Source organism: Pygocentrus nattereri, chromosome 10 (genome assembly GCF_015220715.1).
Source record: "Pygocentrus nattereri isolate fPygNat1 chromosome 10, fPygNat1.pri, whole genome shotgun sequence".
Lineage (NCBI taxonomy): Eukaryota > Metazoa > Chordata > Actinopteri > Characiformes > Serrasalmidae > Pygocentrus > Pygocentrus nattereri.
In genome coordinates, this window is record NC_051220.1 from 19,779,073 (window position 1) to 19,799,659 (window position 20,587).

The window sequence follows — 20,587 nt, forward strand, 5'->3', positions numbered from 1 at the left end:
CCTCGGCAGTGAAAGTTCTCCCCCTGCTCAGAAAGAAAAATAGCTATCAAGCGCCTCCAAATAAGTCAGACCTTGATTGGTATGCGTTGCGTTATCCTGTTATTGCTGGGCCTTTTTTGGAACAGTTAGTCTGCATCCAGGCCATTTTGGCCTGTTTTAGTAGTTTAATCTGTCTCTGTGGTAAAGGCCGCTGCAGTTATGTAATGGAGGATCTATTTGGAATGATTTCAGTTTCACTGTTTCCTAAAAAGGCCTAAAAACTACCATCAGAGATGGCAGCCCACCTAAAGGGTTCTGCTGCAGCACCCCGAGTTCTCTCTCAAGCAAAGGAGAATATTCAGGAAAAAAAATAACAAATTTTGCAACAGCTGGTTTGCCTTTTAATCTGCAGACCATCAGATCTCCCAGTCTTTGATAGCCCCCACCCATCTACACGAATGACTGAACTAAATCCTCCTCACAGCCTTATTAGTCTGTCCTCATGCGCATGTAAATCAGGAGGCAGGCATTTTCGCATGTAGATGGTTTATTAAAAGCTGTGGAGGGAGAGCGGGGTGTTTTTCCCCCGCATACAATAAACAACAAAGAGCTGCACAGATTAGGACAGAAGTGGTTAGGTGAGAGAGGGCAGCAAGCCGTGTGTAATTGCCAGGCTGCTCCAGGGTTGAGTGAATAGATGGGTTTATCTCGACTGGCTGAGGCGTCATTAGCATATCATGATAACATTGATTTCTTCATTAACCGTAATGAAATTTCCACTTAATGGCTTCTAATTAGTTTCAACTGGTGCCCGTGTAATTGCAGGAGTAATATTTTGCTCCCCCTTCATCAGCGGCGCGAAAGTTAAAGTGCTTGATAGGAAATCTACGAGCCAGAAGGACGAGCTTTCTGAGAGGAGAGTTGTTTTCGTTCAGTAACGTTAGCGCTGCGCTGGCGTGGACGCTTCGAGAAAATGGCGCCTCGCCGTTCATGTTTGTGGCGGTTATTTCACTGTAGTGTGTATGACGATGTCTGTACTGGGGAAGATTAAGATCCCGTGTGTTCATATTTGTATGTATAACGCTGCGTTCTTTGGTTGAAATTACTGTATGAACGGTACTGGGCTGTGGTTGGAGACGAAGCGACTCCGGGCCGAACAGCTCCAGAGTTTCCTCAGGGTGTTGCTGTTAGCTTAGCATCAGCCTCCGTGGACACTGTGAAAACAGGCGTTAGATCATTACACCTGCTGTCTCCAGCTCGGTGAGCCGGCGTGTTCAGATATATGGGCATCTACGCACATCGTAAAGGGGCAGACATGTATTTTAAGATGTGTTGTGAACACAAATCCTGGACATTTATTCACCTGTCTGTTACACGGTTGAATACCACAGCCAGTGGAGCTTTAATTGTTACTGGGCTCTTTTAAATATTAAACTTTTTAAATGTCAGGGAGCAAAGCTCTGGTTCATTTCGTGTTTTAATGATTTTCTTGCTCAACTTGCAGTGTGCATGTGTTTAGTAATGTCGCCATTATACTCATTTAACTTCATTAGGATGTGGATAAACAAAGATGCATAAAACCTTGTATTCATATGAAGCTAGCACATCAGAGTAGTATATGCCATGCATATATGAATCATGTTTCCTATCATATATTGTTAGACTACACATGCAGGGGTGTATGTGTTGATCACTGGGTGAAATATAAGTCCCAAAATGACCAATTTCAAGTAAGTTGGCACACGTCACATATAATGAGCCACATGTGGCTCATTAAAGCCGGACATGAGGGAAGTCCATATATGTTCATATGCGTGATTTGTTTGAAATCTAACTATAAAGTGCCATGTATCAGATTTTCGTATGGGGTGGTAACGTGTTAAAACAGAAATCAATATGATACGAACTGACTTAAAACTGGTAACAGAAGTGTGTTAAACAATGACGTAGTCAGAGGTGGTAATGACGTATCTTTACTCAGTCGCTTGAACTAAAGTAGGATTTGAGCGCAGTTTCCTGAGTGTTTCAGCTCATGTCAGGGGATCTTTGAGTTACACTTTTATCTTTTAGTTAATTCCTTTTTGTTGAATTTGTGACAGCGTCTCCGGTGTTTAGTGTTTGGTCACACCGCTGACCTTATTTTAGATCAAAGGTGCGTCAAAACGAGCAGAACAGAGGCTGATAAACCTCAGGGGGAAGTCTGACGATTAATAAAATCTAATAGTTGCGATGTGAACAAAACCGTTCATTGTGGTTTGGTGTGAAATGCTCCGATCTAGAGAAACATACCGACTCAGAATTGTTCGCGGTGATGGGAACCAGACGTCTGCAGAGTTGGTCCTCTGAAAGCTTCCTCGTGGTCCTTCCTGAAAGCCATAACAGGATTTTAATGAATGCGCCGCCTGATACTGACGCGTTGTTTTACCACAGTTTTGCTGTTGGCCAAAAACGTATGATTTAAAATACATTTATATTGGATATGTGTCTGTCTTTAAAGGGGAAACTAGTCCCTAAATGGCTTTTTCCCGCCAGATCTACCACTACTTAACCGCTACCAACATTAAAACTCAGAAGACGTGTAGCTTCACTGCTCACTTTGAATAGTAAATCAATCGGATTGGTGTTGCAGAAAGTGTGGCCTCTGGTTTCTGTAATCACCACTGTGAACAAATCTGGGTCAGTGCGTTTTTCTGCCAGGACCCATTTCACACCAAAACGCTCTGAATTACTTTCACATTCAACGGCTGAGTTATGCAGGTAGTGGGCCCAACCTTTAGGGTCCTGATCTAATAAACGCCGCAGGTGCATCGTAGAGGTTCCGCTGAAGTTCTGTACGTTACTCAGTTCGTACCGATGCAACACCACCTTTACTGGAGTGGGAGTTCAGGACTCTGCTCGCCTCTTCTGGTCGGTTACTGGAACTCTCGCGTTATCTTTGGAATCAGTTTGACCCCATTCCGTGTTTAATGTCTCTAATTAAATGACTGACTTCTTTGCTTCATACTTAATGATTTTTCCTAATCCATGGAGACTTCTGGGTAAACATAAATCTAGCGTGACGATGTGTTTTCAGTTTTACGCGCCAGTGTTCTTTGGGGTCAGTTTGACCCCAGACTGTTTTACTGTGTAAATCATCAGACATATCAGCGTTTTACACACAGTTGTTTTGGTTGTTTTGGATTAAATTGAGATCACTATAACATGCAAATTCATAATCTTCAAAAAATAACTATAGTGAACCTAGTAGTGCGGGAACCACTGATAGTGCACGCCACATGGGGGGGGGGGCACCTTTGAGGTTTCCCGGAGGTTTAAACTGCTGAGGTCAGACTCACCCCAAGGATGAAAGAAGTCCGTGAATTCAAAGATAACAGGAGGGTTCATTGGTACCACTTGTATGGTGTATAGGGTAAAGCGTGCACATTTACTGATCTAATGGTCTAAGGCCATCATTTAATTCAACAAGTACTTCTGTCATTTAGTTAGCCGTTAACAACATTTCCCTTTTCTCATTTTGAAAATATACACTCAGAACAGACGTACTAACCTGTCGCAGGGGTGGACCCTTAGGGGTCTTCAGTACCTTTAGTTTGGGAACATAATTCATATTCATAACTCATTTAAAATTCTCTTGTTTATTTTATACTGACGCCACACACCCAGTCTTGTGTCCAGGCTTTTTATTCCATTGTTCCGTTTTTAAATATAAGGTTATGAAAAGATACAATTATGCTCTTTTCCTATGGGGAAAAATCTATAAGTTACACGTTTGGAGCTTAAAACCAGTGTTGTATCATTGTGGGTGAATTAACACTGTTTACTGTTTCTTTTTTATTTATATGTGTCGTTTGGTGAGGTTACATTACATTTCTGAACGCAGGCCTGTGGGATCTGATGGCCATCTCTCCTAATTGCGGTGGACTTATGCCAGTGAAGAGTTAGCATGGCGTGGTAATTGAATAATGTCCCATACGGTCACAAATCACTCACGGCTTTTCTGGGCTTTTTTCCTCCTTTAAGCTGCTAAACTCCCAGTTCAAACAGGATTACAGTGCATGTTTTTTTATTACTGATAACCAGGGCTCCGTGAGGATGGATACCTCCAGACCCAAATTACAACCCTCAGCAAGACCCTGCTGGTGGAGTTGTGGGGCTTTGTGCAGGTGGCTTTGGCTACAATTAGCAAGAGAAGCATCAGTCGCTCTCTCCTGAGGATTCACTCACTTACGAGTCATGGAGAGTTTTCCCACCTGTATTCCGACCAGCTCCGCCCACTGCTCTGCGGTTGGCTACCGCCGTAGAAATGCTAGGAAATGGACTGGCTGGGAATGTTGAGTTCAAGGGGACGGGCCAATCAGGTAGCAGCATTCTGACAGAGTGAGTGTCACCTATATCGCGTCAGGCGGGGTTTGGAGTTATTCTGATACCCAGTCCTGGACTTGGAGGCGGGGCTTCTTGAAAACGGGTGGAGATTAAAAACGCCCTCCTCCAGCTCGCTCCGCTTTGTCCCTCGTTCCGCTGCTGTCATGTGAACGTTTATTTATTCAGCAGCACATGGCACTTTGATAAGATCAGTGTTCTCTCCGACTCTCCATCAACGGCTCACTGCTCATTTCCATAAATTATCTCCTAGTAATTATCTGTCCAGATGTCCAAATTGTGCCACAAATTATCTCCAAACGAATCAAATCCCACCGTAATTTAGTAATAGCTGATTAGGACGTGTATTAAAAAAATGAAATATAATTAGGATATATTTTGACTCAAACAAGTGTGAAGGTCTGCGACTTACGCAGTGACCTCTCTGTGACCAAAGCTCCTCTAAATGCCTTTATATAGCAAAATATCTTATACCAAATGCCCAGTTAAGGTGTGCATTATCTAAATTAGTCCTATCGGATTCTCTACTGTATCTCAGCCGTTGTCATATGAAATGTGTGGGAACTCTTTTGTCTGTTTTAGCCCACAGTTAACCATTCACGCCTTAATGTTATTCTCATCACCTGTGTTTTGTTTAACACTGCACACCTAAAAAGTTGGCTCTTCAAGGGTTCTTTGTATTCTGTACCTATATAGATATATAAAGTTCTATATAGAACCCTTTCGTGCTTAAATGGTTCTTTGCCTGGTGAAATGGTTCATTAGATTGATGCATGTTGTATAGGGTTCTACGTAGAATCTTTGTGAAAATAGTTCTATATAGAACTCAAAAGGGTCCTTCTGTTGTGATCAACTTGATAATATAACAATAGTAGAACCTTTTTGGTGCAATGCAAATAATTCTTTGAGTGTTCTTGGTTCTATATACAAGCAATGTTTTTATTAAAGAACCCTTGAAGAACCTTTTTTAAGTGTGCTGACCATGTCTTCTTAAACAGCCTGTTGGATAAAAGCAGGGCTTCTCCTCGTGCCTCTCTGATGGGATTCATTCAATGTCAGTTTGATATCCCGATCCAGCCACGTCTGGCTGTAAATTATGACAAATTAAGCTGATTTGTCTCAGAAAGAGCGCTTTATCCAGAGCACAACCAAATCCCAGCCAATTGATGATGTGATTACGGCATCTGTATCAAAACAAGGTGACGGAGGGGCAACGTTTCAGATCAGCCCGGAGCCGAAATCAGAGCTGTGCTGTCCCTGTTGATTTTTTTAGCTCTGCCTGTCACTGCTCTAGGCGGGGGCAGCGTTTAATCCCGAGCGGTTAAAGCTTTTTATCGGCACTAATAGCTTTAACAATCGCAAGTGAGACTGATGATCAGGAGTCGGAGCTGCTCCGCTTCCGCTCAGATTAATCCAGCCGTGCTCGCTCTTAATGCAACACGTGAACACTTAACGAATAAAGCTAATATAGTCCAAAACAGACCCTGATCTCCAGCCCAGCCGGCGAGGGTCTCCGTTTTAATGTGCTCTGCGCTGAGAAATTCTCGATAAGTGGCTCTAAGTGACGGTGTCGCGGCTCACGTGCATTTTTATCTAAACCGTGTCTGGGTGGTTGTCTGTGATCGGGGGTCCTGCACCTCTCCGACTCGAGCTGGGTGGGGTGTTTCGGGGTGTTTTCATCCCGCTCACCAGTTCAGCTTCCTCTGCGTGAGATTCTCAGGGCGAACCTAATCCCGTGTGCGCGGATGAAGACAGGCTGTGAGCGCTGGCGCTGACTCTGAGACTCCAGCTGTCGAGTCCAGTGAGGGTCCTCAGCTCTCAGAGACGAGCGCCAGCCTCCGCTGACTCGCCGTTTCACCACAGCCGAATATCGCTGATGAAAATAGAAATAAACAGTGACGTCATTTATTTGAAACATTTGAATTTATTTTATGTCCAGATGTGACCATTTTAGACACATCCTCATTATTATTATTATTATTATTATTATTATTATTATTATTATTATTATTATTATTATAAAAATAATAATAATGCTGTTGTTGTTGGTAATTGTTTTTAATTGTTTTTATTTAAACAGCAAATACAGTCTAAACAGTCTAAACGAGAATTTATTCAAATTATTATTACAAGTAACACCAATACTAATAAATAATAATAATTAGTAATAAGTAATAATAACAATAGATAACTCATTGTGATAATGTATTATTAAAATAATATTAAAATATATTATTATAATATATTAAGAAAATTATTATTATTATTATTTGTGTTGTTTTGTTATTTATCATATAACACTGCTGTACTGTTTACATTACTAAGCTATTCGTAGTAATGGTGGCATTTATTTGTATTTTTGTATATTTCTATTTTTTATTTTACATTATATATATATATATAATGTTAATAATAATATATATTAATAATGTATTTACATTATATGATTGTTCTGTGAAACGAGCTAATAAAGTTCTGTTCTTTAGTAGCATAATAATTTAAATAATCAGTGCTTTTATTTTGTAATTGTGTGAAAGCTGTGCAGTGTTGTATTTTTCCTGAGCGTTGTGTTTTATGATGTGTGTGTCGGCAGTGTGTGGTGTGTGTGTGTGTGTGTGTTCTGCTGAACCTGATGAAATGGAGTGTAAGCTGAGCGGGTTTGCTCTCCGCTGATTGGCTGCTGAGTTTGGGATAAAAGGGGAATTAGAGCTCTGCTCGGCTCTGCTCCGCTGTGCTGTGTTGGGCTCTGCTGTGCTCACGGGGGAGCGGAGCCGGAGTGTGTGTGTGTGTGTGTGTGTGTGTGTATTCTCACTGCGGTATGACGGGGAAGGAAGGGGCCGTGCTCGCGGAGAGCGGCGCTAAAACGAACGGCGCCAGCGCCAAGAGCCTGAGCGCGCACACGCAGCCGCGCTGCACGGGCTTCGGCATCCAGGAGATCCTGGGCCTCAATAAAGAACCATGCTGCGCTCCGCGCGCCGCGCTGGACACCAGCCCCGCCGCGCACCTGCTGACCGCCAGGTCCATGCAGGGTCACGCAGCTGCAGTGGCCGGTATGGGGGTCGGAGTTGGGATCGGGGTGGGATTACTCGGTCCTGGAGGTATTCCGTCCTTCTACAGCCAGCCTGCCTTCCTGGAGGTGCTGTCAGACGCACAGAGCGTCCACCTGCAGCCCCTCAGCAAGACAGTGGCGCAGCTGGACACCAGCCAGTCCGCCAGCTCAGGTACACACCGAACACCTCTCTCTCTCTCTCTCTCTCTCTCTCTCTCTCTCTCTCTCTCTCTCTCTCTCTCTCTGAACACCTCACACACACCACTTAACACACACACACTACTTAGCACCTACTACACATCACTTAACACCTCACACACACTACTGAACACCTCACACACACCCACATACCACTGCACACCTCACGCACTTTACTGAACACCACACACACTACTAAACACCTCACACACACCCACATACCACTGCACACCTCAAACACACCCACATACCACTGCACACCTCACGCACTTTACTGAACACCACACACACTACTAAACACCTCACACACACCCACATACCACTGCACACCTCACACATACCCACATACCACTGCACACCTCACACACTTTACTGAACACCACACACACTACTAAACATCTCACACACTCCCACATACCACTGCACACCTCACACACTTTACTGAACACCACACACACTACTAAACATCTCACACACTCCCACATACCACTGCACACCTCACACACTTTACTGAACACCACACACACTACTGAACATCTCACACACACACCCACATACCACTGCACACCTCACACACTTTACTGAACACCACACACACTACTAAACATCTCACACACACCCACATACCACTGCACACCTCACACACTTTACTGAACACCACACACACTACTAAACACCTCACACACACCCACATACCACTGCACACCTCACACGCACCACTGAACACCTCACACACACTACTGAACACCTCACACACACCCACATACCACTGCACACCTCACACACTTTACTGAACACCTCACACACACTACTAAACATCTCACACACACCCACATACCACTGCACACCTCACACACTTTACTGAACACCACACACACTACTAAACACCTCACACACACCCACATACCACTGCACACCTCACACGCACCACTGAACACCTCACACACACTACTGAACACCTCACACACACCCACATACCACTGCACACCTCACACACTTTACTGAACACCACACACACTACTGAACACCTCACACACACCCACATACCACTGCACACCTCACACGCACCACTGAACACCTCACACACACCCACATACAGCTGAACACCTCAAACACTTTACTGAAAACCTCACACACACTACTGAACACCTCACACACACCCACATACCACTGCACACCTCACACACTTTACTGAACACCTCACACACACTTCTGAACACCTCACACACACCCACATACCACTGAACACCTCACACACTCTACTGAACACCTCACACACAGCACAGAACACGTCACACGCCACTGATTACTTCACACACACACACAGGCCACTAATACAGGATTTATACAAGACAACAGAGTTGGTTAATACTAATACTACTACAACTAATAATAATAATAATAAGTATTATTATTATTATTATTATTATTGTTGTTGTTGTTATTATTATTATTGTCGTGTATAATAATAATAATAATAATATACTGCAAAATAATAATAATCATAACAATAATTTTATTATTTTTTTATTTTTATTATTATTTTGATTATTAGTACTGGTGGTGGGTACCTTACTATTATATATGATCTATTTAGAATAATAGTAATTACAATAATGTAATTATTTTCATAGTAGTTGTAAGAGAAGGAGCCTCAATATTTTAGGTACTATGATTATGATGATTTTTAATAATAATAATAATAATAATAATAATAATAAGAAGAAGAAGAAGAAGAAGAAGAAGAAGAAGACGAATATGCAGATCACCAAAATGTCTAAAAATATCAAATAATATAATCTTAGTTCTTCTTCTTCTTAGTATTATTATTATTATTATTATTATTATTATTATTATTACTACTATTCGTTATCTTGCTTTATAAAGGTGATTATTGTTAGTCTAATATTATTTCTTTAGTATGATTTTAACTATTACGCTCACATATTATCATTACCACGTGTAGGATCAGCTCTAACAGGAGTTTAATACGAAGTTATAGTTTATTATGATCCTGTTTTAAAGTAAATAGACAGTAAATAGTAATAATGTGTCTCAGTGCTGTATGTGTAGTTGATGCTGAGCTGAGCGCTGCTTTTTGAGCTGATGGATGTTGACGGGATTAATAAGGCAGAAAAGCTGCTCTCTCTCCCTCTCTCCCTCTCCGTCCTGTCTTCATGATCATCGTGCTGCTCTTCTTCTGTTCGCAGACTCAGAGGAGGTCTCCTCCAGTGAGAGAAAAATCTCCAAATCATCACTGAGCCAGAGCAAGAAGCGCAAGAAGAGACGACACAGGTGACTCTTCACACCTTCACACACCATCATTGCAGCCCAGAGAGAGAGAGAGAGAGAGAGAGAGAGAGAGAGAGAGAGAGAGAGAGAGAGAGAGAGAGAGAGAGAGAGAGAGAGAGAGAGAGAGAGAGAGATCCAGCACAACACAGGCACCCCTCACAGGACTTCAGGCTCTCAGGACTACCTTTATGGGTTATGTGGTCCAATAAGATCGTGTCAACACATAAAATAATCACTGAATGAAAACGGGAGTTGGACGAATAAACCTGTAAAATCAGTAAAACTTCTTTAAACCCTATTAAGACTTTATACACACTTTTAAATTAAGCTAGGCTGTAGACCTAAAACTAGATAAACAACAACAACATAATAATAACGACAACGACAAAACAACAACAAAACAGCAACAGCATAATAATAATAACAATAATAATAATATCATATATTATATATTATTATTATTATAATTATAGTAATATGTGGAAGCAGTCAATGTTATTTGTATTCATTTAGATTTGGTGAATTGATGGTCAGCAGATTTCACACTTGTTGACATTTATCGCTGAGTCTCTGAGCCTCTTCACTCTGTTGTTAAGTCATTATTATTATTATTATTATTATTATTATTATTGTTGTTGTTGTTGTTATTATTATTGTTATTATTATTATTGTTGTTATTACGTTATCAACAGAGAGAAAGAGAGAGAATGAGCTTGAATCGATTCTCGAGCTCCAGCTGGAGTCACTAAAATCTCCAAGATTAATAACTGTGTATTAACTGAAATCATGATTTAGTACCTGCAGTGTTGTTTAAATATCCATTGTGCTGATTTAAGTCCAGCTGGGTCTAAATGGACCCTACAGGAGTGCACTGACCATGAGGACTGTACAGTGAGTCACTCTCTCTCTCTCTATGGGTCTCTGTGTGATAGTAACAGCGCTGGGAAAGAGCTTTTAAACTCAAATTCGTCACCAAACACGACCAGCGTCTGTTCATATTTCACTCCTACTTTAACATCCACACGGTGTACTGACCCGTCTCACCACATAAGCTCAGACTTTAATATATATTTGTGTAAACCGCCTGTTTAATAAGTAACAAATTCAACCAAATCATTTTTACTCCCTCTTTCATCGATTTTTCTTGAACTGTAATGTGATGAAGCTTTCATTCCTGCTCGGTTACAAACGAACATTTTTAATTTAACCACGGATCTAAATGAGTGAGATCACATCGTCACTGCCCAAAAAAGCAGGATCTCTATTTTTGTTAATGTTATTTTACAGATCATTTGATTTCAGCAGCTGCTCTTTACCCCGTGTGAACGTGTCACGACGGGAATACGATCTCTCTACATGACCTTCCATTAAAAGAAGAGAGCCTTTCTGAGTCTCCTGCGAACTCACTGTTTTGGAGATGCTTGTTTGTCTGTGGACACTGACTGTGCGAGATATAAAACAGTGTTCGGAGGAAATGAGCGGCTCGGGGGTTTCAGTGGAGTTCCTCTGTTTTACAGGACGATATTCACCTCCTATCAGCTGGAGGAGCTGGAGAAGGCCTTCAATGAAGCTCACTATCCTGATGTTTACGCCAGAGAGATGCTGGCCATGAAGACGGAGCTGCCCGAGGACAGAATCCAGGTACACACACACACACACACACACACACACACACACACTACAGCTCCGTTAGATCAGCCCGTTAATTTATTATGATGACGAAAATACACACACAGTGTTGTGACTGATCTAAAGAGAAAGTTAGTGTAGTTCTGTATATCTGTATTATTCATGATATCAGATTTCATTCTCCATAAAAAGGTAGGCTATTTTGTTAAAAATCAGAACCCTGACAAAAAAAAACAGAATTGTGTATCTGTGTGATTTGGTGGATTAAAAAGATTCAGACTGATTCTCACAGATGGACCAAAGGAAAAGTAACATTGAGAAATGGAGGATAAAGGGTTGAAAAGGGCGCTTTAAAAGTGCCCAAAAACAGATGCATTCTTTTCCGACGAAAATCTTCGTGTCTCAGTAGCAGAACTCGGTGTTTGTCGTTGTGTTTGTTTTCTGTTGTTTGAGCGCCGCAGTCGCTCTCAGAGCTGAATCTGCAGGCTGTGTTTAAATCCTGAACGAAAATAGCCGCGTTTGTTTTCTCTCTTTGACTCAGCCGTCACGGCCGAGCAGATCTGGAGGAGCAGAGCAGCTCTTCTGACTGGGGAGAACATGTTTGATTTCAGCAGCGCCTCTGCCTTTAACTCTGCGACTCGTTTTATTTGACTGTACCGTGTTTTATTTCCGCTGGCTGATTTCTGTGGCCCTGCTCGGCTGTGTGAGCTGCCGTCCTCCGCTGAGTAGACGTGTCTTCAGTAAACGCGGCGGTGTGTAAACCTCCTGTAACCTCACTGTCCTGTAAGCTGCTCTACACCGCGCGTCCACAAGCCTTATTCGAATTTTGCCGTTCCACCTTAAATTGTGCAGCTCTCACAGTCTGGAGCCTGAGGCGTTAAAATAACTGCCGCACCATTTAAGGTGGAACGTGTGCGTTCGAATACGAGAAGCTGACGAATAGGATGTTAACTTCAGCCTCGTGGAGCCTGTAGAACATCGTCTCATGGGCGCCAGTACAAAACTAACGCCCGCCAACTTCCCTCATACGAAGATTACAACGACCGCGACATTCGCTCGATTACTCGCTGCTGCTTCGCCCCGAGGAAGCTGATATTCTCGAGGCGCGCCAGCCTCACCCAACGTCACTCTAAACACACTGGATCACCTGTTTAAGATTGTTTATGAATCATGCGCAGGTGAAGGGTCGGTCACCGTGGATGAGGTGCTTTATGTAGACGGAGAGGGAGGTGGAGGTCAGGACTGTGTTGTTGGGAGGAAACTGATAAAGTGTGAAAGTAAGCACAGTGTCAGTGTGAGAGCCCAGGGGAGACTTCAGGCCCCGGTGCGATTCTAATCCTCTGTTTATAGACACTCTCAATGCTTATTCTGAAATAAGTGAGGACTGCTGTGTGGTTTTGATTGTATTCCGCCACAGGTCAGATACGGATGCTGGGTGATCAGATCTGTCAGTCCAACTCATTCCAAAGTTATTGTATGGAGCTCCATCACGGTGCACAGTTCCTTTGCTTTCCAGCCATTCGTTGGGGGGCTTTGCACCCCTCCAGCCGGCGCTTGGCATTGAATGTGGTGATCTTAGGTCTGATCGCCTTAAAGCAATTCATGTAGTAATTCAACTCTTTGAAGGTATTAAACTGTGACTAGGGTGGTATCATCAAGGGTCTTCGGTGCAACAGGGATCGACTCCGCAAACCCTGACTTACGGTTCAAGATATTTTACTGCTAAATTTGATGGAAAAATGGATTAAAGTTCCACAGTTGGACCTTGAAGCCGCTGCTGTACCTTTGAGGGCGCGTTTATATTATTTGAACTTTTGATGAACGAAATCGGTACCTGCTCAGTACTTTCCTGACCTTTCACAGTGTTTCAGCCAGGAGACCAGCCAGGAGACAAGCCCGGGGTTCAGTTCTCGCTTTTCTTTTGGATCTGCGTTTAAGAAAGGAGAGAAGTGTGGTGATGCAGCTGAATGCCAGAGCTGTTAGAGAGGCTGTATCGATCCCCTCTCTCTCTCTCTCTCTCTCTCTCTCTCTCTCTCTCTCTCTCTCTCTCTTCCCCGCGCGCCTTTTGCGCAGATAATTCCTCATCTTCCTCCCCGCGCCAATGTGAAACAATTCGCAGCTCGCGAGCGACCGAGAGGCGTTAACGACCTAATCAGGCTGAGAGGATGGAGGGAGATTGGAGAGTGACCCGAGCCATCCGTCTGCAGGAGAGCCTTTCATTTCCCCCTCATTACGGCTCCTCTCCATGAATAAATAATGAGGGCAGAGAGAAATAAATAAATAAATAAATAAATAAATAAATAAGGCCGTTCCGCTCGTAAGGAAGATGAACATCTCATTTTCTGCTCTGCTGTAATTAGTTAAATGAGAGCGGCCTGCTGGAGGAGTCTCGCCGTGCGGCGCTGCGCGGGCTGGATTAGCGCGGGTCAATGGCGCCTCTCCCCCGGGCCCTGCTCCTTTAATTTCCCGTGATATTTGCCCGCCTGTCCTCCATCGATTGGGCCTGAAATTAACTTATTTTTCAATCAGCCCTCGTCGTGCCCCCTGGGGGTCGCCTTCTCCTCATCTCTCTCTCTCTCTCTCTCTCTCTCTCTCTCTCTCTCTCTCTCTCCACCGATAAAACCAATTTCTCTTGGACGCGCAGAAAAAAAGCCTTTGCATGAAATGAGGGCCATCGTCAAAGTGTAAGACGTGTTTGAAAACGGTTTGGATAATTTCGTGTCTGGTGTACGGGTGCTGGTGTTTGTTACCCCCCCCCCTTCCGCACCCCTCCCTAGTGCTCCCATTAGGCTGAGATTAGAGGAGGTGAGTGCTGGTTAAACAGCTGCGCTGGGAAAATCAGGCTGCAGCTGTAGCATAGTGCTGATGCAGCTCATAGCCCGTTCAGACATCAGCTTAAAGCAGCTACACTTAAAAAAAAGATGTTTTTTTCCAAGGGTTCTTTAATAAAGGGACTGGTTCTGCGCAGAACCATAAGTTCTATATAGAATCATTTGAACGCATAAATGGTTCTTTGCATGGTGAAATGGTTCTTCAGATTGACAGAGAAGGTGTTGTATATGGTTCTATATAGCGCTAAAAAGGGCTCTGCTATTGTTACAAGCTTGACATGGAACCCTTTGGTGCTATGACCGTGCACAACACATTGTCTATCTGTCTGAAGAACCAGTTGTAAGTATATTGATGGGGCTGTTCCCTTCTCCCTTCCTGTGATTTTGGGGTTGTCATTTGAGAACGTATCTAGGTCTTGTGCAGACTTATAGGGTTTATGTAAAGTCAGAGACCTTCATTTCTTTAAATTCCACTTAAAACAGCTGTTAAGTGAGAGTTATTCACTTTATCAGGAGATATTTCTGAGATTAGCTATAACATAATTCACTTGCAGTAGGAAAGTCAAAGGAAAATAAGGGAAAAAAATAGGAGTTTCAAAATCAGGAGTTGGTAAAGTATTAAGACGTGCAAAGAAAGCAGGACTGTTAATGACCCTGTGAGACCCCGAGACCAACACAACGGTCACCAACACATTAACAGTACTTTAGAACACTTTCATCTTTGAGAGAGAGGAGAAAATCAGGCTCCACTTTTGCTTCAGATCTGAAAAAATCCACAGGTGTTTCTGTCCATCCTTCCACTGTGAGAAGACGGCTCAGCTCTGTGAGTCTGAAAGGATGTGTAGCTGTCAAGAAGCCATTACTGGGAAAAAGAATTAGACAAAATAGAAAGGGAATGAATGAAATGAAAGAAGCTCCTGTTGTTCTCAGAACAATGAACTGACCACCCCAGAGTTCAGACCTCAGCAACGCTGACTGTGTTTGGGATCACTTGGATTGCGAGTGGAGTAAAATCAGAGTTTTGTCAGAGTCAGCAGTCCCAGTTGAAATGGAGTGACTGGTTCTTTTTAACTTTTTGTTGACAAATCCTATTAACAGTTTTACAGACGTTTGTAAAGCTTTATGAGGAGTAATGTATTAATAAGCAAATTCATTATTTTGTTCATGAATTAATTTGCCTGTCCGCTCACTCTTCATTAGAGATTAAATTGGTGTTCATTGGCTGGTTTGTTAACCTCCAGTCCTGCCTCATCCACAGGTCTGGTTCCAGAATCGCAGAGCCAAGTGGAGAAAGAGGGAAAAGTGCTGGGGGCGCAGCAGTGTGATGGCTGAATACGGCCTGTATGGGGCCATGGTACGCCACTCCATTCCTCTTCCAGAGTCTATCCTGAAGTCTGCCAAGGATGGAATTATGGACTCTTGTGCCCCCTGGCTACTAGGTACGTAATAGGAACCTTTTTAAAGAAATGAATCAAATTATGAAGGGCTAATTGTGCTGTTTTCAAATTTAGATATTTCTGCTCCTGGAATGGAAAACAAAAGTGATAATTAGTCCTTTTTGTTTTTGATTCACTACTAGAGTGAAAGAACTGCAAGACCATTTATCTGTTGCTATGGTAGACTGTGTGTATGCCACAGACTGTTTGGCTGTATGTGTAGTAATGGATGCGTAGAGAGGAAAAAGAATGTCATGTATGTAAATATTGTTCACTTTTATAAAAGGCTCAATGAAACTCAACACTTTACTGCTGTCTTGCTCTATAACAGACTGTATACAGTTTGTGGGTTATTAAATTAATGAACAGATACATATTTTCCTTGGGCCTCGATGCACAAGGAGGATCAGCTTTTATATTGATGTAGTGCATGAGTGCAGTATCTGCCTGCATTCAAATTGAATCTTAATCTGCCTGAACCATGTTGGTTCTAAAAAACCCACTCCAGCATTATAGTAACTGAACACCAACAAACTCTTGATTTAACTCAGTGCAGATCTGTTCATTTAATCCAAGCTTGTTTAATGAACTCATTAATTTCATTTTTTCTCTTCTTGCTAAATGTAATATTTGCTGTGTAATCTTTTTCCCCCTAAGTACACCAATTCACTGGCTTCAAGTTGGCAGTTCCACACTGGCTTACGCTTTCACACCATGTGTATATGTTTCTTATATTCACTAATACCGAAGGAAAGCCAAAGAATATAAGTGAAGGGTAGATGTGGGACTAGGATTATGAAATCATCAGTACTTTTTTCCTCTCTGCCTGCAGTCTAATGGCCCTGTCAGAGCTGATGAGTACACGAAGTTAAGAAACAGCTTGCAGCCTTATAGCTCTACAAATGACCACATGCTTACAGAATCCATATTAAGCTTAGCTCTAGTGCCCCAACATTATAGAAATACTGCAAATAGCAGTATTCAGTACTTTATTTCTTTATAGATGACAAGATTTAGTTGCCAGAATGTTTAAAGCACATCGACCAAATGTTCTGCAACAACACCAACAGTCACAGTTGCCTTTATAATGCACATGGAAAAAGAACCAGATGAGCCAGGGTGAATGGGGAGGAACATTCTAGATTATCTCAACCAGTGGTGTAACTAGGGTCTTGTGGGCCCCTGTGCAAAAAAAAACGTTTTTTTTATTTGCTTGCTGTTGTGTCTGAGTCAAGTTAATTCCCATCTACAAACTAGCATCTCACATGAAGATAGTCATTAGACTATATATTTAAAAACTTTCCTTTATAAATAATGAATATATCTTCTTGGAGGTTAAGGATCTGGTTGACAATGGTTGCCATGGATGAGCTGCATTACAAATAATGGGTAGAAAAAGAGACGTCATGGCTGTCTGTGTAGTGTTGATGGAACTGGTGAGAGATGTTGTTCAGAAACTGGATCGGGGTGTTGTGCCACAGTTGTGCCACATTTTATGAGAGGCCTAAAGAAGATTTTAGGAAGCACAGTCATTGCAGCCCTTTGGCTCCATGGGCCCAGTTGTGCTTGCCCCCTATGCACTCCCTGTATTTATAAGGGATGCATCGATATAGGAGTTTGGGATGTTACAAAATAATGAAGAAAATGCAGATATTTTAGAGCAGCAACCCAGCATTGCCTGAACATTTTGCTCTTTTGGAGCCTAAAAAATACATCATCACATATAAGTTAAGTATCAGTCAAGTCTGAAAGCAAATATCTTCCAATCATGATATTGATATTATCGTGCATCTCTAAGATTCATAAACCATCACCATGTTATTTTGAGACAGTTTCACAGTGTTAATATCAGCAAAGTGCAGGAAATCAGTGTCATAGCTAAAAATCTCTTGCATTGACTGTGGAGCATGGTTTTGATTGGTGGGGCCCACCAGGTTCAGCAAGGTCTGTGGGCGATGGGTCTTGATTTTCACAGTAGCCTCTTTGATTTGTTTTAATAAGAATGTCACTATAGAAATTCAACCAGTATATCCTGCATTGCTATCAAGATGACACAGCACATTTAAACTGCACCCAGAATCTTCTCACAGTTTGTCACTGCTTGCAGAGAATAGCCTGGTTGGTTAAACTCATCAGCCAAATTAAACCAAGCCAATGTTTTTTATGTAGTGAGGGTTCTTTGGCCCATTTTCACCTTGTGCTAATACTTATTATTCAGTAACTACTATAAATGATCTATTAGCTACTATGAAACTATATGAAAATTATATAGTTATCAGAGGAAAGAATTAGAGTGCAGACCCAAATACAGGCCACTCAGATTTAAAAAAGAGGTCAGGCCATGGCCTGGGTGGTTCTCCTCCCCATTCTGTGGTCCATGGTCTCTTGCCATTTTGTCTCCGATCTCCAGGCGCCTCTCTAAATCCGAATCCCCCAACGCTCTTTGCAGGGATGCACAAAAAGTCACTGGAGGCGGCATCGGGGGCAATGAGTGGGAAGCCGGAGGTCTCTCAGCAGCCAGCCAATCCCAAGGCAGACGAGGGTGAGGCGGAGGACAGGAGGAGCGAGTCGCCCATGTCCAAAGAAGAACTTAGAGAGAACAGCATCGCTGCTCTCAGGGCCAAAGCGCAGGAGCACAGTGCCAAAGTGCTGGGCACAGCATCCTGTGAGAGACTCGAACGCAAAACGGAATCCACGGCGACAGAGAGAGAGGAGAAGTGCAGCGAACGGTCAGACTCCCGAGAAGAGGAAAAGAGCTCTTAGATATGCACTTAAAACCCTTATTCAAGCCTCATAGTGTCCCACTGTACCTTCCCTTTGAACAAACCCAGGTCACTTTCTCTTCTGTATTTTCACATACCCTGTTGACAAGCAGGAGTTTGGGTCCTCATAGTATACCTCGCCAGTAATATTCTTCTGTCCTCACTTAGTTCAGAGGTATTAATGAAATTGCAGCTATTTTGACTGATTGACAGTGGCATATATCCCTAAAGTGCTGGGGACAAAGCATGCTACCCTACTGTTTATTTTTATTAATGATATACTTGCCACTAAGTGTTATAGAGTATTGTATAATACGGGAACTAAATGAACCAACATCAAGGCAATTTTGGTGGTATTAACAGTGGTTTCCCAAGGACTTAGACCATAGAATAATGACATTTAGGACATATCCTCCACTCTTAGAACAAACAGAACATTCTTCGTTGAAACTTTAAAAGGACCTTTTTAAAGAGGAATTCCATCAATTTTTCAAAATGTCTTTGTGATTTGGTCATTGAAATATAAATAAAGCCATCCAGAGTGGTTTGACGTGGGGTGGTTAATCGTAGAGAAACGTACCAATTCTTGACAGTGGTGTTGACACAAATCAGGGTTTTCTATTGTAATGTTTACAACACAAATATAGACATTTTGTTTACTATCCAAAATGTTGCTAATAGTAAAATAGTGGTAAGTCTGAAAAAATGTTTTCTTTGGGAACTATTTTGCCTTACAATGCCCTTCTTGTACCTCCATAATAAATTAAATTAAAAAACATTGTCATGTCTAGTTGAACAACTAGAGGGAAACATTGTGCATGCAGGCAAATGCTCTTTTATTGGACAAGCAGCGAAGGGGAACCGCAGCTCAGAACTATTCAAGCAGCTGGGATAGTGGGCAGGTCATTTTCTCTTTATTATAGGCACCAACATTGGCACCAGCTACCCTAAAGCCAGCTCAGAACAGTAAAAAATGTCCACAGCAACATTAACGGGACCCAAGAGCATAGCACTTCCAAAAGCTCCTCCCCGTGGCAACTTTCAATGGCAAAGTGTCAAATACTACAACATGTCTTAGGCCAAAACCTTATATTAAAATTATCGTAAATAATGACGATGTCTTATTGGGCCATTCAGCACTGTGGATGTCTGGCTCCTATCACCACCACTGAACATTTCTGACTGTAAGTTTCTCAAGAACAGAGCACTTCACTTCAAACCACTCTGAATAACTCTGTTAATATCTAAAAGAAATTTGGAAACATCTGTGGAATTCCCACTTAAAATAGTCTAAAAGGATAAGGTGTTTGGTGCAGTTTGTACAATATCCTTTTAGAAGCAGTCAGTCGTTGGTTGTATTAGAATGTAATGCTGTATATATTGTAAATAAAGATAGCTTGCTACAGTATTGTTTGAACTATACTTTAATGTACTGTAGTCTTATGTGGGTTTTTTGGTGCGTTAAATGTAACATGTTGTTCAGATTATTAAAAAAAGTCTGAAATACTGAGCTATGCGTTCAATCTTGCTTGGAGTTTTGAAGACCTAAACTGTGTGTACATCTGATTTATCATGTCTTTCTAACATTATGTATTACAATGAGAAAACTTCCCAGGTAGCGAAATTTGTCTGGCCCACTTGTGTGTCTCTTTGGTTTATTCTGGTCCAGTACATGGTTGGGTCCTAAGATCTGGCCCACACACTGTAAAGTGAGTAATTAAGGGATGTGGCCCAATCTGGCCCAACTACATTGTTGGTCCATAGCATTCAGGCTATAATTAGCCCACAAGTATATATACAAAACAGAACCATTTGAAGCTGTCCAACATCTGGCCCTATTCTGGCCCGTATGTGTAAGATCTGCCAAACAATATCACAGGAACAACAGAGCTGGCCCAAAGCTGTTTGCTATCTGTTACATCAGAGTAAACCAAGGAAAATGGCAAAAGAAGTGGAAAACACCACATTTAACATCCTGAACAGTCCAGAAAACATCTCAAATGAGCTTTTAAATCTCTGGCATATATGAAT

At 42.2% G+C, this 20,587-nt stretch overlaps 1 protein-coding gene across 2 annotated transcripts; it reads left to right on the forward strand.

Moving 5' to 3' along the window:
- Positions 1-7,029: 7,029 nt before the first annotated feature.
- Positions 7,030-20,066, forward strand: vsx2 (visual system homeobox 2). Of its 2 annotated transcripts, none has more exons than XM_017713407.2 (5): positions 7,030-7,580; positions 9,817-9,901; positions 11,416-11,539; positions 15,617-15,797; positions 18,205-20,066. In XM_017713407.2, exons 1-5 carry the CDS (start codon positions 7,178-7,180, stop codon positions 18,555-18,557), a joined length of 1,146 nt encoding a protein of 381 aa, XP_017568896.1. In that variant the 5' UTR covers positions 7,030-7,177; the 3' UTR covers positions 18,558-20,066. The 2 variants fall into 2 exon arrangements, with proteins under 2 accessions (XP_017568896.1, XP_017568897.1); XM_017713408.2 differs by having other exon boundaries at positions 18,244-20,066.
- The last annotated feature ends 521 nt before the right edge of the window (positions 20,067-20,587 follow it).

What these genes read in the sequence shown, in the direction of transcription:
- vsx2 (XM_017713407.2), top strand. Translation starts at nt 7,178, where the DNA reads ATGACGGGGAAGGAAGGGGCCGTGCTCGCGGAGAGCGGCGCTAAAACG. An exon ending in CAGCCAGTCCGCCAGCTCAG is followed by an intron (nt 7,581 to 9,816) that starts GTACACACCGAA and finishes TTCTGTTCGCAG; the next exon opens with ACTCAGAGGAGGTCTCCTCC. An exon ending in TGCCCGAGGACAGAATCCAG is followed by an intron (nt 11,540 to 15,616) that starts GTACACACACAC and finishes CCTCATCCACAG; the next exon opens with GTCTGGTTCCAGAATCGCAG.